Here is a 16,111-nt window from a genome sequence, read left to right on the forward strand (position 1 = left end):
AAATTTTTGTTCTAACTGACAAGCCGATATCGTCTGGCGAACTGATAGTCATTGGGCCCCTTTAGATTGACCGATGTGTTTTGATGCTTAGGTAGATTTGATTTTCCATCGTAACGTAAACAAAGTAAAGTTTATAAAATATATCGCTCAATATTGGTTACGAGTATGATTATTGTAATATAAACTTTATAAGCATTATAATATGGTAGAATGTGTAATGTGCTGTTATAAACACATTTCAGTCACTAACTGGATGTAAACAAGGTGTAAAATAAAACGAAGAAAGCAAATGAATGCTCTTTATTAATCAGATTAATACTGGAGCACCATACGAATTAGTATAAATATAATAAATAGTAAAAATTGTATACAATAAATAGCTTAACAAAGTAACAAAACTGTCGTAACAAGACTCCTTCATGACTAGACTTTTTGATGATGATGATAAATGACACTTGGAAATATCACTTTGAACCCCTTTCTGGCAAGTGGCAACCCTGATTAAATTATGTTCGTACTCCGAGTATGAGTTTACCGTTTCAGCCTATGGTGTGATATATTGGGGTAAACATCTCGGCGTAAAATGATGCAACTGTAATATACAGAGACTGAAAAACAACACCAAATCCTTGTTTTCTAGATTTATACCCTTGCCTGGACTCATGGTATAGGTATAAGGCATAAAGATACCTACCATACATAAGTATTTGATTTGATGTTCCTAAACCTGTGTATATTCTTTTGTAGTGTTAAGGCTAACTCCATTCGTTACCATTGACATCTAAAGAATTAAAAGGTATTGTTTTAGTGTTTATCCTACATCTGTATCGCTGTAAGTCACGCAACTTCTTATATCACGTGACTTGATATATGAAGGTCCGCGACTCACTCAAGTCGTGCTAAAGTTTCCTTTAGCCCGCTAGCCTTAACATTACAGACTTAAGTAGATGCCCTAATGGCTCTGGAAGTTGGTCTGCAACTCTTCCTGGATGCTGTTGGACCGCATGAGCCGCCGCGCCTGTCCGAAGGCCGAGGACACGGTCGCAGACATGTCCACTTGAGCTGCTTCGGCGGCCTTCCTTTCGTGGTATTGGTCAGAGAATTCCTGAAAGGAATAATGTGATTGTTTTAGGACTGGTACAGATATTGAAGTTTTTTCTTATTTTATTTATGCTAACTTTGTTGGTAACCTCTAGTCTTGGACCGCCAGACATGTCAGTATACTCGGCAAGAACTTAACCCCTGCGTGCGTGGGAATTTAAATCTACTGTTTTAAATGTCAGGGTCACTTTTTCAAAGATCAAATTTCCGCCCGCCGCCCCTCGTATGCGGCCTGTCAAATTTGATCTTTGAAAAAGTGACCCTGACATTTAAAACAGTAGATTTAAATTCCCACGCACGCAGGGGTTAAGTTCTTGCCGACTCTTCAAGATTTTTTCTGTGCATATTATATAAATTTGAATCGAATGGTCGACCTATTATTAATATCTGAAGCTTTTTACTTTGAAGCCTAGTGGTCAAAGAGCATTATGTAGGTTAATATTAGGTAGTTGTTAATACCTTTAGCCTGTTGCCTAAGAACACGGCTCTCTCTCTCTTCTTGTTCATGAAGTCTGACTGCGTCAACCAACGATGCTCGTGGCATTCTTCGGCCGTGGGTCGTTTCAAGGGGACCTTCTTGAACAGGAACATCAGGAACCTGGTCGCTTCCTGATAATGTCAAAATTATGTTTAAATACAATATAGGAAGAAGTTTGCGTTGGAGGGTCTATCGTGACTTATTTTGAAGTAAGTACCTACTATTATATACTACACGCGTTGAATGATGATGATGATCCCTATGATATCCTTTAAATCGCTTTTGGGTAGGCAAAATTTTTTTTTTTTAAGAATTATGTTTTTTAAATTTTGAAGAAAGATAGGTATTATGTTTTGCCGTTTTTTTATTACTTAACTGATTATGTCACAGGGATCATCATTGGACGCACCAGTGTATCTGCAGTACTCTGTCTATCGTAGTTACAGTGTATTACGTATCGTATTCACAGGGTAAGTAACTTGTCATTGACATTTCACACCGATCAAAAGAGGGTTCCTGTGCTGCCTCTTACAGTTGATGCACTATTCTTATTAGCGTTAACACCTACATAATATATACCTATACTAGAGTCAGACCAAGATAAGTCTGCAACGATTTTGATAGCACACGCAGTGCAAGTGTTATTTATACGTCATAATTTCAAAGCTGCGTGTGCTATCAAAATCGTTGCACACTTATCTTGGTCTAACTCTAAGCATGTTCAATGTATGTTCAGTAGCGTGTATCTTTTAATTTTTAAGATGGTGAAAATGAGTTCTTATTATATGTAGAACTACTTGAAACCTAGCTTGAAGATGTCCCATCGTGTAATACCGTTAAGGTATTCGAGCTGATTTCTGCACGAAACCACAAGTTGTTTTTGAACAGCGCCTAGTAGGCGATCGACCTGAAGGCAGTACTGCTTGGTTATCAAATTTATCAATATAAAATTAATTACCTGTGTGATCTCCTTGTATAGGTGCTCAAACCGGTACCGCACAAAGGCGATGTTCTGTTTAGTCTCCGCGTCATCAACCCCTCGGAATGGCGAGACTCCGGACAGCATGATGTACGTGAGGACACCGAGTGACCAGATGTCTGTCTGTGGGAATGCTGGCTCGTCTGTCACGATCTCAGGCGCTGGAATAGAGTAAACGTAAGTAATTAGGTACAGTCAGCAAACTATTAGCTATACAAATGAGTATGCAGCGATGCCAAGCTAGTAGCTTTACTGACCGTACATAATTGAAAAGTCAACATAAAACCTTTAAATAGTGGCTTTATTTCTTGCCTATAACTTAGATAAGTTAAAATAGTCTTGATTGTTACATTCGCCAACAGATATATCGGAGCGGCTAAGGCGCTCACAAATATCTGAACACATCTCTATGAGGGCTATCGTTTTTTTGCTCACCAGTTGGCGCCTCTGTTGATGGTGGTCCAAAAGACTAAAGAACAGGCTGTCAGTCATTGAAGTGACTTGCGAAGACCACCATCCACACTAGCGCCCCTAGTGGCGAATTCATACGCGTTAGCCCTCATTGTCAGGGCGTTGTATTGTATTTATTTATTCATGAACAATATAATTGTATTTGAATGTAATTACATGCTAAGTTCCTTAAATCTAGGTCCTTAAATCTAAGAATTATACAATCTAACATGCAGAACAATATCAGACGTATTTACCTAAATTAATCTAAATTAATTACTACCAACATTACGTAGACAAATCACTAAAGTAGGTCGTGAACTCCTCTATAGAATAGAAGCACTCTTTCAGCAGCAGTGTTTTTAATTTATTTTTAAAGATAACAAGGCTATCGATGTTCCTCCACTCACTGGGAAGCTTGTTGTAGAGCTGCACACTCTGAAATTCTGCGCAATGGGTGACTATATTAAGTTTAGGTTGCAGTTTACAGTGTAGGTATTTCCTTCTAGTACTTACACGTATCTCCCTCTCTTCATTAGTCTCGTACTCCTTTAGACTTTTGACCAGGTCAGTGAGGAGCAGAAGGATGTACAGACACGGGACAGTTAGTAATTTAAGGTTTATGAAGTATTCCTTGCAGGACTCAGTTTGTGGAATACGCACTATAGTCCTCATGGCTCGCTTTTGGATAACAAAGGCTTTATTTATATTATACTCATAGCTGTTGCCCCAGCACTTGACACTATAACGAAGTTTTGATTCCACCAGTGCATGATATATCATCTTGAGGTATCTTTGCTCCACTATGTTCCGTAAACTTCGCAAGATATAGCAAGCCGAGCTAATGGAGTTAACTATGCTTACCAGTTCGTTTTTCCACGTGAGTAAATCGTCTATGTAAGTACCGAGAAACTTTACACTGCTTACGTTTTCTATCTTATCGCCACAGAACGACAAATTCAAATGGTCCCTTTGCCTGACTGTAGACCTCAAGAGCATTGCGCAAGTTTTACTGGGGTTCACCTTTAGGTAGTTACAGCTGAACCACCAGTCAAATAGTTCCAACACTCGATTGGCCTTTCTGTTCAGTCTCAAGTGAACTAGCACTTACAATTGCATTAGTATCATCTGCAAAAACTATTAAGCTGATATCCGGAATTTCTTTGCTGATGAATTGTATCAGGTCGTTTGTGTAGAGCACAAAAAAGACTGGGCCCAGGATTGAACCCTGTGGTACTCCTCGCAATAATTTTATAGATTTGGATTTGATAACATTCTCACAGTTACCTTCTACATCCGTAATTTCCACAAACTGTGTTCTATTGTGAAAGTAAGATTTTATAAGATTTAAGGCCTGGCCTCTAATGCCGTAGAACTCCAGTTTCGCTATGAGAATGTTATGGTCGACCATGTCGAATGCGGAGCTTAGATCCAAAAATATTGCAGCTACTTTAAGCTTTCCGTTAAGTGCGTGTTCAGATATTGTGAATACCTTGGCCGCTCCGATATATCTGATGGCGACTGTACAATCAGGTACACGTTAGGTAACGAATTAACAATTTTGAATTAAGTGTCTAATTATTAGTCTAAGGAGTATTAAGACCTACCTAAACAATATACAGATATAGTACATAATGGTTTACCATCGTATTTTCGTAAAGAAGCGCTGGTGGCCTAGCGGTAAGAGCGTGCGACTTTCAATCCGGAGGTCGCGGGTTCAAACCCCGGCTCGTACCAATGAGTTTTTCGTCGGAACTTATGTACGAAATATCATTTGATATTTACCAGCCGCTTTTCGGTGAAGGAAAACATCGTGAGGAAACCGGACTAATCCTAACAAGGCCTAGTTCCCCCTCTGGGTTGGAAGGTCAGATGGCAGTCGCTTTCGTAAAAACTAGTGCCTACGTCAATTCTTAGGATTAGTTGTCAAGCGGACCCCAGGCTCCCATGAGCCGTGGCAAAATGCCGGGATAACGCGAGGAAGATGATGATCGTATTTTCTCGAAAACGTTCGTATTTGTCATGCTACTTCAGTCAACCTCAGTACTTTTTGTACCGAGACTGACTGAAATAGCATAACACGTTTGTGCGTTTTCGTGAAATTCGATGGTAAAGGATTATGCACTACATCTGTATCTGTAAGCAGCTGATCATTTGTAATATGGTCTAAAATATAGTAACTTACCTTTGTAATCCAAATCTCCGACCTGCGGCACGCTCGTGCCAAGCTTCGTAACTTTATGCGCTGAGCCAAAATCGATCAATTTCACCTGGATTGACCTGACTGATGCCATAATGACGTTATCAGGCTGCAGATCCAAGTGGCAGTAACCTCTCCAGTGCAAGTACTGAAGACCGTCCAGAATCTGAGTCACTATAGTCGCTACCATCTGCTCAGTATAATCGTGTCTGCTAGATAAGTAGGTGAGGATATCAGCGCCTTGGAGTTTCTCCATAATGAAAGCTGCTACAGGCGAGCCAGGCGCTTGGTAAGCGGCTAAGAGATTCGATATTCTTTCATGCCTTAATCGTCTTAGGCATTCGAATTCCCTCTTAATTAGAACCTCCGTTTCTGGTTTGTATTCTAGAATTTTTGAGACTACTACGCTGTCGTTGCGTTTGTCGACGCCTTTGACTACGATTGAGAACTTTCCGCGCCACAGTTCAGATATGAAGCTGTAGCGTTCAGTGAAGTTGTCCGAGGATTCCCATTCGATAGGATTCTCTTCAGTTTCATAATTGAGCTTAGGCCTATCTTCATCCAGAACGACTTCTTGTCCGGACTCTGTGATTTGCTGTAAATGCCTCATGGCTTTCGTGACTTCGATTTTAGGCGCGCCGGCTTCCATTGTCTTGACTAAGTTGGTCGGAATTCCCTTGTCGCTCCAGCCGATTCTATTTTTAGATGCCAAACGGAATTGGTAGCTGGTGTTCGGTTTGAGGTCTCTGAGAACGTAGAATTCGTGGTCTATGTTGGAAGCTACGTCACGCCATTCAATGCTATCGCCCTCCTTGTACTGTAAATCGTAACAAATAACTGGAGAGTTTCCGTCGTATTTGGGCTGCTTCCATCGGAGTAGGACCTCAGTGTCGGAGACATCTGCAGCTGTAGGACTGTCTGGAGCATCTGGCGTTGCCGCTTCAACGATCCTTGTCCTAGCGACTGTCTGTCCAACCTTGTTCCTAGCAACAACCTTGTAGAAGCCGATGTCGTGGTGCATGGCGGGCTCGAACTTGATGGTGGAGCGTCCCTCCTCATCCTGCTCGATCTTGATGCGATTGCCTTCGGCGATGACCATGTCGTTCTTGAACCACTGGACGCTTGGTTTCGGGTCGCCGACGGCGAAGCACGAGAACTGTGCGGGCTCTCCATCCCTAAAAAAAAAAAGATGTTAACTTCTTAAACGGGTAAGTACATTCTGATTTGTGACTTATCAACAGTTCTACTCAGTGCAGTTTTTGATACACTTAACTATGTAGGGTTCGGTGACGTAATTATAATTTATTTACACATCATAAGTACAGTTTGGTTGCTGAATACAAAACAACAAAATTCAGTGTCGTCCAAATGCATCCTTACCTGATGGGCAATATTTGCGGGTCCTCCGTAAAGAACTTCAGTTTTCCGTCCTTCTTGGACTCCATGAAAGCCAGGGCTTCAGCATATGTGTCCTGTGTCAGAGTCGTCGAATGGTGTAGGACAGGGTGCCGTACTGCCGTAGTTGTAACTTACACACCATGCTGTGTTGCAAGCGAATAGTAATCAACTCAAACCAGTGTAGTATTTGATGCATCCTCACCTGATAGGCAATATTTGAGGTTTCTCCCTAAAGAACGGCAATTGTCCGTCCTTCTTAGACTCCATGAAGGCCTGGGCCTCCGCATAGCTGTCCAGTCTCGTGCCGAGCTCGTGTCGTAGTCGTCGTATGGTGTAGGACTCCGTGCCGTAGTTGTTGATGCGCTCGCGGCACTCGTCATCGATCTCCTCGTCCATGATGTCGGTAAAGCGACGGCGCTCACGGATGATGGGCGTCTGTTGGGGAAATTCAACTAATGAAACAAGGTGCTTTCATAGCGACCATGTTCAATCGGCACAAGTACACATAATTTACCTGACCCCTATGGCACAATAGGGTTGGTGGCCGAATGCAAAATATGAGGTTGCCAGACACCCGGCATATTGTCCTCATGCGGGTAATAACCCAGTTTAATTGCACTATTAGCTTAATAAGGGCAATCGGACAGTTGTTTTTAAACATATTTAGACGATATCTCACCCTCGGATCGTAAGAGTCGTTGACGCTGATATTGTACGCAATAGAGCGGTTGCAGGCAACCTTCATGTACTCGCGTAGACGAACCGGGAAGCCAACATCACGCAGCTGCAGCAGGTATGTGTCTGGCCCATTCTGGTAGCTGTTGCACAAGATAAAAGTTCACTTAGGTGTATACTGATGGTCAATTAGCCGTACAATGGGTGTAAGGGTGTACTCAAAAACTCTCTTCTTACTCGCAAGACCCTTGCAAGACTTGGAATAAAGGCCAACGCAATTATTAAGAAATAAAAAGAGTGAAATAATGCTACTAAAATAGTTTTAAATCCATTCAAGCGGAACCAAATTTTAAAGTCGTGTACGGTTTTTAACAACCAGAATTCTAGTGTTACCCGGTTGAAAAGCCCCGACGTTAAGGAATGACTGAAAGTAAGAAACCGAGGCTAATACTCACTGGCTCTCGGAAGTGGCGGTGACCTCCCAGTCAGGATGTTCCCACTGCTTGAACTTGAGGTCCAACGGACTTCCGCCTCGGTCGCGCGACGAGCGCTCCGGCGTGCCTGAAAGCATAGATTATATCAAAATAGAAGAGTTTAACCTTTCGGAGTATAAATTGGTAAAACTACCCTTTTGCAGCAAGATTAGATCTACCAGTGGACAGCGTTACAATTGCTAAATACATAGTTAGATTTCTTTGGGTGCCAAAATGTATACAGCACAAATTGGTAACAGGCAATATTTTATGAAAACTGGATTTAGACGTTCAAGTTGATTAACAAGACAAAGTGCGGAGAACCCGCGCAGCTAGATGTTGATGTCATCTTTAGTCTGTCTTTCTTCAAGACAACAGGTACAATGCGCTTCTCGGAACGCCGGAGGATTAAATCGTTTTCGTAAATAATGTGTAAAATCGTGAAAGTATAAATCAGTGCTAAGAGACCAGTTTAGGCTGCTTAAAAAGCTGTTAAACTTAGCACATTTGATGCCGAGCTGAGTTTTTGGTTGAGTGAGTTGCCATTAGCGCAGTACCTTCAGGTGTGTAGATCTCTCCGGGCGGGTAGACCATCTTGGACGGGTGTTCGAAGGCGCCACTCAGTGGTTTACGTCTGAACCAGTTGCGGCAATGGGCGTTGCTGGTCCAGTCCCTGTAGAGAGAAAGAGAATTTTAACACGTCTTTAAAGGTTGAAGGTTAGTTAATCCCATATTCCGTTTGTAATAATAACCCTGTATAATTGGCCTTTAAACACCTACCCCCGTTTGCAGATGGGGTAAGGGTATGGCAAATTCTACTTCATAGACTACCTATTTACTAAATTAGTTTGGTAGCTACAATTTTTTGTGACCTCGAGCCACCTTAAATTTAACGGAACCTAAATGATTTATGTACTGTACCGCTCTACCTCTAACCTGTGAATCTAACCGTACAAACTGCTGTAGTTCTTCAACCGAATTGTGTTGAAGATGTTTTCGTTCCAGATGCTGTAGGCTCCCATGAGCCAAGAATGGCTGAGGGCCACAGAAACTGCTGGGGGCGTTCATGAGTCCTTGGTGAGATCTCACCTGTACAAATTGTAGTAGTTCCTTAGCCGATCCGTGCTGATGATGTATTCGTCCGATCGCATCCTGTCGGCTCCGGTCAGCCAGGGGTGATTCAGGGCGGCGTTTACATCCATTCTGTCCTCCCAGCGGTATACCAGCAGCTTTGAGATGAAGTCTCGGCATTCCAGACTGAAAAAAATAAACAAAATTTAAACCAAAATGTATACACAGCCCAGCCCGTTTAAATAGATCTAAGGATATATTTAAAAAAAAATATAGGAGGAGGAAAGGACGCTTCTCAAAAATATTGACGGTTTAAAGTGCTACACCAATAAAAATTGTAATAAACAAAGCATGGTACTTGACAATTCGTATTGTTTACCTAATAAAAACATTTAAATTCAATCCTAAACGAAAATGTGTGGCATTTAAGTGAAATTTGACCACTACCGAGACATAATGCCTTTTCAGAGTTGCTACCCCAAGAGCTGCTGCAAGAGTGCTGGTTAGAAATACCTACCCCAATAGCTTGCGTCGTTTTGTCATGAATCTCGTCAGCAGTTGTCAGTTTTAGTAATGAAAAATTAGCACCCGTTAAAATACAGAAAAAAGGTCCTACTCTGGATTTCTTTAGCAACTGGTATACCTGAGTCTCGACCACCATTCCTCGTCGTGCCAGTCCCACTTCCCGTCTCGAATCCTGATGAGGGTTTCACGGTCGTTGATTCCTCTGAAGGGAGAGTGGCCACTCAGCAGGATGTAGGTAATGATGCCGACGCTCCACATATCGGCGTTGAATGAGACGCCTTCGCCTCCGGCGATCTAAGGTGCATAAAATTATCAGGCTAAAGACTGAACTAAAATTTACCAAGCATTCTCAAAAACTTCAAAATAATACCGTTAGTAAGCGTTGATCTGGTGGACTGCTCCGATAAAAGCTAATCCAACCAACTTGGGTCACCGTCTTGAATACACGAGTATGAATTCAATTTTAAGGTCTAAATGAGGTCATAAGCTCTTTGTATACCGATTGAGTTGCTAAATTCCTCGAAAATCTTTCGAAGTTTCCTATTTGAACAACTCCCTACAAGAAATTTTGAGATAGGTATTTCCGAAATCTTTCCAAGTTGAAAACCTCTCCATTTCGGAAATTTCCATTAACTAAGTAATACTACTGTTATAATGTTTTCATATAAGTAGAGAATATTAATACCTCAGGTGCCACGTATTCAGGGAAGCCGTAGTCAAGCGAAGCCAGCTTGTTGAACATTATTTTGCGCGAGAGACCGAAGTCGCAGATCTTCAGCTGATCGGAACCAGCGTGAGACAGTAGAAGCTCTCCAATCTGAAATATCAAATGGAATCTTATCTTAACCTGTTTGAATCTCGACACATATGCTCTAACTTCAAAAGCAAGAAAGATGCAAATTTATATCGTACTGTTTCCGGAATTTAATATCAAAGGAGCTTGATGTGAAATGTGATGAGCCATGTGAAAATTCTTCACATCAAATTTTCCCATTTCCCGCCAGATAGAGGAATTGAAAATCGGAAACAAAAATCGTATAAAAAGACATCCATTTATTTCACCTTTCGAGATTTGTCCCATATTAAAACTCGTTCAGTATGGCCTGTTTATTCAGTTCGCTGAGGATCGCTAAGGACTGATAAATCAATCTGTACTTACCGTAAGACCCAAATGTGCAATGCTGTTGTCATGCATGTACTTGAGTCCTCTGAGCAGCTGTCTGATGTAGCCGGCGATGTCGCTCTCCGTGTAACCTGTGCTGCGGAGCAGTCTGCAATAACACATTCATTTATTTGTGATATTCTTAATAAAGATAACTTTATTTAAACTACGGTCACGGCATGTGAGCCCTCCCAATCCAGGCTGCGGAAAGAAAAGGAGGCAGAATTGAAATCATGGCACACGACCGTCAACGACCTCTATTATAAATCGGAGATTTTCTGTTAAATACATAAAAACTCCACTGAAGCCAACGTGTCAAAGTCATAAGCGTCGTCAAGACAGATAATGCGGTCATAGAGCTGATCCAATGACTTCACTTTTCATGACTTTATTCATTACTTCTCTTACCATTGTCTTACTCACCCTGTCGATAGACAATGAGTAAGGTGAGGTGCATGAGAAATGAGCTCAGCATCGTATGACCATATTGTCATGAAGACGAAAGACGTGGACATCATCGAAATAGTTCGTAATCTCACCCCCTCACGGACTAACCTGTCTCTGACGAATTCACCACCTCCAGCTAAGTGGTCGTATTCATCGTGAAGACGAATGAGGTGGATATCGTGGAGCTGGTTCATGTTCTACGTCACTTCAGCCCTAAATCCAAGAGTTCACATAGTATATTCAGCTGGGTAGTCACCTGTCTCTGACAAGCTCACCACCGCCAACCAGCTCCGTTACTAAAGCCACTGTGGTCATGCTCATTAGCGTCGTGAAGACGAATAAATTGGATGTAGTTGAACCGGTTTATAATCTACTTTAGTCCAATCCCCAATCTCAAGCTTAATCAGCTGGGTTACCTGTTACTCACTATAGTGGTACAGAACATGTTCTCCGTAACTAGCGTTAGCGTGTGATAGGTACAGTGAGGTGGATATCATTGAACTACTTCAGGATATTGGATTACTGACCTGTCTCTGACAAGTTCACCACCTCCAGCCAGCTCGGTAACCAGCGCCAGTGTGTGGTCGTGTTCATAAGCATCATGTAGACGGATGAGGTGGATATCATTAAGCTGGTTCATGATATCGAGTTCGTTCTTCATGAACGGCTTCAGGGCGGAGTGGCCGTGCATGATCTTGGCGGCGTAGTTGCGACCTGTGAAAAGGTATGATCAGATAGATATTTTCACTGGATTTCTCGCTCCCGCTCATGCTTCCCCCTCATGCTAATCTATTGAGTTTTTAAAGCGTTATCGGACTGCTCGTTCCGTGCCGTTGTGTAAGATATATGTAACTCCGTTTAAGATAAGTAAAGTCTAAGGAAAAAACGTGCCTCGGAAAATCAAGAAAAATGTATGCTCGAATACTCGTGTAGATGATGTTGGCGCGCCCTCGACCAGTGAAGACGTGTCCTTGCTCCGTGAAGAAGATCCTCGTAAATTGGATCGAAACATGTCGAGCTATTCGACATAATAATACGTGAGTGTCCCGTTTTTAAATAATTTTAATATGAGTCTCATACGGGAGTTTTATAGTTAAAACGTCTCCTGTGGCTGTAGCCAATGCGGGACCGGCATTTTCGACCGTATTTGTGGCAGCTGAAGTATGTGGAAGCAGTCATAGGTAAATGCTTACCAGTGAGTCTCTCAGCAGCGTGGTACACGACACCCTGCACACCACGTCCCAGCTCATCGCCAAGATCGTAGAAGTCTCCGAATGGCTTCGTTGATGGCTTGATGCGGGGCGGATGCTCGCGGATTCTGGAAGGAAAAACCGTCAGATTAGAAGTGTGAATGTAAAATCATGTTGTGATACAATACAATGGGTTATAATGATAACATCCTGACTTTCAAAAAGCCCTGCGGGGCTCCATAAGGTTAAAAGATTGACTGCATGTAGACCAACTGAAAATAAGCTGGAGTGGTAATCTAATTACTCGTAGTTTTCACACCATCATCCACACTGATAACTTACCATTCGTTAACTTTACTACCAAAGACCAATGGTCAATTTAGAGTATGTTGCTGTTAGTGTAAATAAGCCATCTAGAACGCTATCGAACGATCCCAGGGATTAGAAGGCGGATAGTTACCTGTTAGAATATACATGTTCCTCCTCTTCAACATACAGCATGGCGGATGAACTGACGGAACCAGCCACGTTGCGCGCAGATATGGAGTACAGACCCTCGTCTTTGAGGATCGCGTCGTTGATCACCAGGATCGTGGTGTCGGGCTCGATGAATTTCATCTGATGAAAGAAATATATAATTCTTCATTGGAATGCTCATCTATTGGTAAATAAGGAAGATGACTTGCATAAAACTTGAGACGGGTGTTTAGATCCAACGGCAAGGTAGACATTTTAATTTTAACTGATTAAGATCCCTTCCCTTCTTTCCATGTTGCACAATTTGAAGGTGGAACTCTCAGTTGTACATATTGATCTCGGGGTACTATAGTTCGCCGCCTCTAGCCTCGATTCTAGCGCCGTGGTATTGAATAATCATTTACAACTATTAACTGACAAAATTCATAATCTTTCATAAAAACACATAAAGCCCACCAGTAGGTACTCCAGTGTTGCTGATAGCAGTACCATAATCTCATCATCATGTCAGCCAAAACTATGTCTTCTGCCGGAAGTAAACCTTACCCTAGTCCTTCTTCCTTTGGCATTTTGCCACGGCTCCTGGGAGCCTGGGGTCCGCTTGAAAACTAATCCTAAGAATTGACGTAGGCACTAGTTTTTACGAAAGCGACTGCCATCTGACCTTCCAACCCAGAGGGGGTACTAGGCCTTGTTAGGATCAGTCCGGTTTCCTCACGATGTTTTCCTTTACCGAAAAGCGACTGGTATAAATATCAAATGATATTTCGTACATAAGTTCCGAAAAACTCATTGGTACGAGCCGGGGTTTGGACCCGCGACCTCCGGATTGAAAGTCGCACGCTCTTACCGCTATGCCACCAGCGCTTCTTAAACCTTACCCTAGTATCTTCACAATAATAATCGCGCGCTTTCTTAATCCAACTGTTCTCTGTGATAGACTAGATTGTCTGTCAACTTTATGTCTACCTTCTCGTGAGCTTGCCTTAGCAGCATCATATATTGTACAACATACCTTGATTCTAGAGCTTTCCGCGAGCGGCTTCCAGTCCTTATACCACTTGATATCAGGGTAAGGTACTCCAGTGACTCTAGCCTCAATCCTGGCGCTGCGGCGCTGCAGAGCGACAGTTTCTTCAGGCCGTTTGATGAAGGTGGGGTACTCGGCCAGTTGGAGACGGACTCGCTGGCGGGTTTGTCCGTGCTCGTTGGTGGCCACGGCTTCGTAATAGCCCTCATCGCGTTCCAGCATCCTGGGAGGTCAAACATTTTAAATCGGCAGTATACAAAACATAAACCTATTTTCGACAGCGCTTGAAGAATGATCTTACCGAAACTCAACTGAATATAATATAATTGATGCCCCGTGATTGTAGTGGCATAGTTATAGGTAAAAATAGTAAAAGGGTTTGTCGAATACCCTGCCGAGGTTTTCTCAAAATAGAATAATTGAAACCAAAAGGTGGGGTTCTTCAAAAAGAAGTGATGGGGTTTTAATGGAGGATAGGGCAGTACAAGCATCCATGTGTTACGGTAACCGCTTATTACCAGGCTTAACTCTGTATTTAGGAAATGGATACTTAGAACGTGGGTAGAGAGTTCATTCTAAACTCGGAACTTTGGCATCTACCTACTCTAAAATTGTACTCAGTACGCGGACATTTAGAATCAATAGGGAGCGTGCATAAACTGTAGGGGGCAGCACAGGAGACGTCAGATTTTTGGCGCGAGGCGTAAATGTGTAGTTTATGCTTCCAAAGTAGCCCACAAGATGGCAGCACTTGCTTTGGCGTGAAGTATCAATGTACATGTTTATGGTTCCGATTCAGCTCCTTGCGCACGGTCCCTATAGCAAAATAATAACACATCTCAAACTCACTTGTTGATGAAAAGCGTAGCCTGCCCATTCCTCGTGTAGCTCCAATCGAACCGCCCTCCAATCTCAATCGGCTCATCATTGAAGTAATACGTCATCGTCGGCTTCGGATACCCATACACGAACCAGAACAGATTAACATTATGCCCCTTCACACCATACTGGCAATCATATTCTTGTCTAAGGAACCTCGGTGCTTGAGCGTAACCGTCATGCGGCGGTCTTTCAATATCAAAGTCCTTAGGGAAGTATGGAGAAGTTTCTGGTCTGAAATCGATGCCCGGTTCAAGATAAGGAATGAATTTTGGTGGGTCAGGTTCCAGTTTGGAGCGATGGGTGATAGCGTAGGGTGAGGGGTCGGAGACGCCATATTTGTTTTCGACCCGGATCCGGAACTTGTAGTCGCGGAAGGGCTCCAGGTTGCTGATGTCGCACACGCAGGAGCGCAGGCCGGTGCGAGCCGTGAACCAGTCGCCGTCCGGCTGCTCGCACATCTCCACCTGAACACACATTCATTTGGCTTATTCGTGACTTGTAGTATTTTACGATTAATAAAAAACCGGCCAAGTGCGAGTCGGACTCGCCCACCGAGGGTTCCGTATTTGTTGTTATAGCGGCAAGAGAAATACATCATCTGTAAAAATCTTTTTAGTATTTGTTGTTATAGCGGCAACAGAAATACATCATCTGTGAAAATTTCAACTGTTTAGCTATCACGGTTCATGAGATACAGCCTGGTGACAGACGGACGGACAGACGGACAGTGGAGTCTTAGTAATAGGGTCCCGTTTTTACTCTTTGGGTACGGAACCCTAAAAATAGATTAACTGACATAGGTTATAGCGATATAATCCTTTCGGTAGAGATAATACACTGAAAGAGAGTGAATGAGAGAAAGACATCTTTAATCCTTTAGATTAAAGATGTCCTTCTCTCATTAAAAGTTTTTTTTTCTTGAAGGCTTTCTTTTGCTGTGTATCAACATTACTCACATTTCTTATCAGAAATAACCTACACTTCCTCTATATACAGCTGTATTCAGGTAACTTGCGTTATTGAACATATCCAGAATAAAATATGAGCTGAGTTTTTGCGGGCTGGATATAGTACGGGTATAGTCAGGGATGCGAATCTCCTCGCTTCGGACAAACTCGGCTCCGTTCGGCTCTGCATTGCTCCGAGCAATGGTCAGGGTTGGCACAACATGACGTCCCTTTGCATGCCCAACCACAGATAAATATAATGGCTTGAATTTTGACAACCCTAACTAGTCGAAAGGGATAGTACCATATATTAGAAAGGGATAGCATAATTCGATGCGGCCCTGAACCGCTGTCAAACTTCGGTTTTGTAGATTTGTAGGAAGTTTCTTTTCTGTACAGTAGTACTATTATTTATTCTGTGGTATAGTACAGGTGTGGTAAAGGGTGTCCCAAAAAGAACGCAAGATGAAAAACGCAAGATGAAATTGATGAAAAACACTTTTTTTTTCGTTATAATACATTTGTATATAAAATCTTGAAATACATATATTGGATTATTTGTGGAATAATACGTCAGGCAAATGTCCTCCTAGGCTTTTCTGGCACATACGCACTCTTTTGTCAAA

At 42.4% G+C, this 16,111-nt stretch overlaps 1 protein-coding gene across 7 annotated transcripts in view; it reads right to left on the reverse strand.

Annotated features, from left to right (window-relative positions):
* Positions 1-285: 285 nt before the first annotated feature.
* LOC134756132 (obscurin) overlaps positions 286-16,111 on the reverse strand; it is a 159,874-nt gene continuing 144,048 nt past the window's right edge. For all 7 annotated transcript variants that reach the window (XM_063692954.1, XM_063692953.1, XM_063692952.1 and 4 more), the window contains 17 exons: positions 14,506-15,002; positions 13,642-13,879; positions 12,610-12,767; positions 12,153-12,277; positions 11,487-11,673; positions 10,510-10,621; positions 10,036-10,167; positions 9,469-9,644; positions 8,844-9,011; positions 8,312-8,427; positions 7,737-7,842; positions 7,286-7,424; positions 6,809-7,041; positions 5,194-6,383; positions 2,538-2,719; positions 1,561-1,710; positions 286-1,105 (listed from right to left, as the gene is read on the reverse strand). In XM_063692954.1, the coding sequence (XP_063549024.1) occupies positions 953-1,105; positions 1,561-1,710; positions 2,538-2,719; positions 5,194-6,383; positions 6,809-7,041; positions 7,286-7,424; positions 7,737-7,842; positions 8,312-8,427; positions 8,844-9,011; positions 9,469-9,644; positions 10,036-10,167; positions 10,510-10,621; positions 11,487-11,673; positions 12,153-12,277; positions 12,610-12,767; positions 13,642-13,879; positions 14,506-15,002 (4,062 nt within the window). In that variant the 3' untranslated portion in view covers positions 286-952. The remainder of the gene's footprint in view (positions 1,106-1,560; positions 1,711-2,537; positions 2,720-5,193; positions 6,384-6,808; positions 7,042-7,285; positions 7,425-7,736; positions 7,843-8,311; positions 8,428-8,843; positions 9,012-9,468; positions 9,645-10,035; positions 10,168-10,509; positions 10,622-11,486; positions 11,674-12,152; positions 12,278-12,609; positions 12,768-13,641; positions 13,880-14,505; positions 15,003-16,111) is intronic.

The sequence above is a fragment of the Cydia strobilella genome, chromosome 3, assembly GCF_947568885.1.
Source record: "Cydia strobilella chromosome 3, ilCydStro3.1, whole genome shotgun sequence".
Classification (NCBI taxonomy): Eukaryota; Metazoa; Arthropoda; class Insecta; order Lepidoptera; family Tortricidae; genus Cydia; species Cydia strobilella.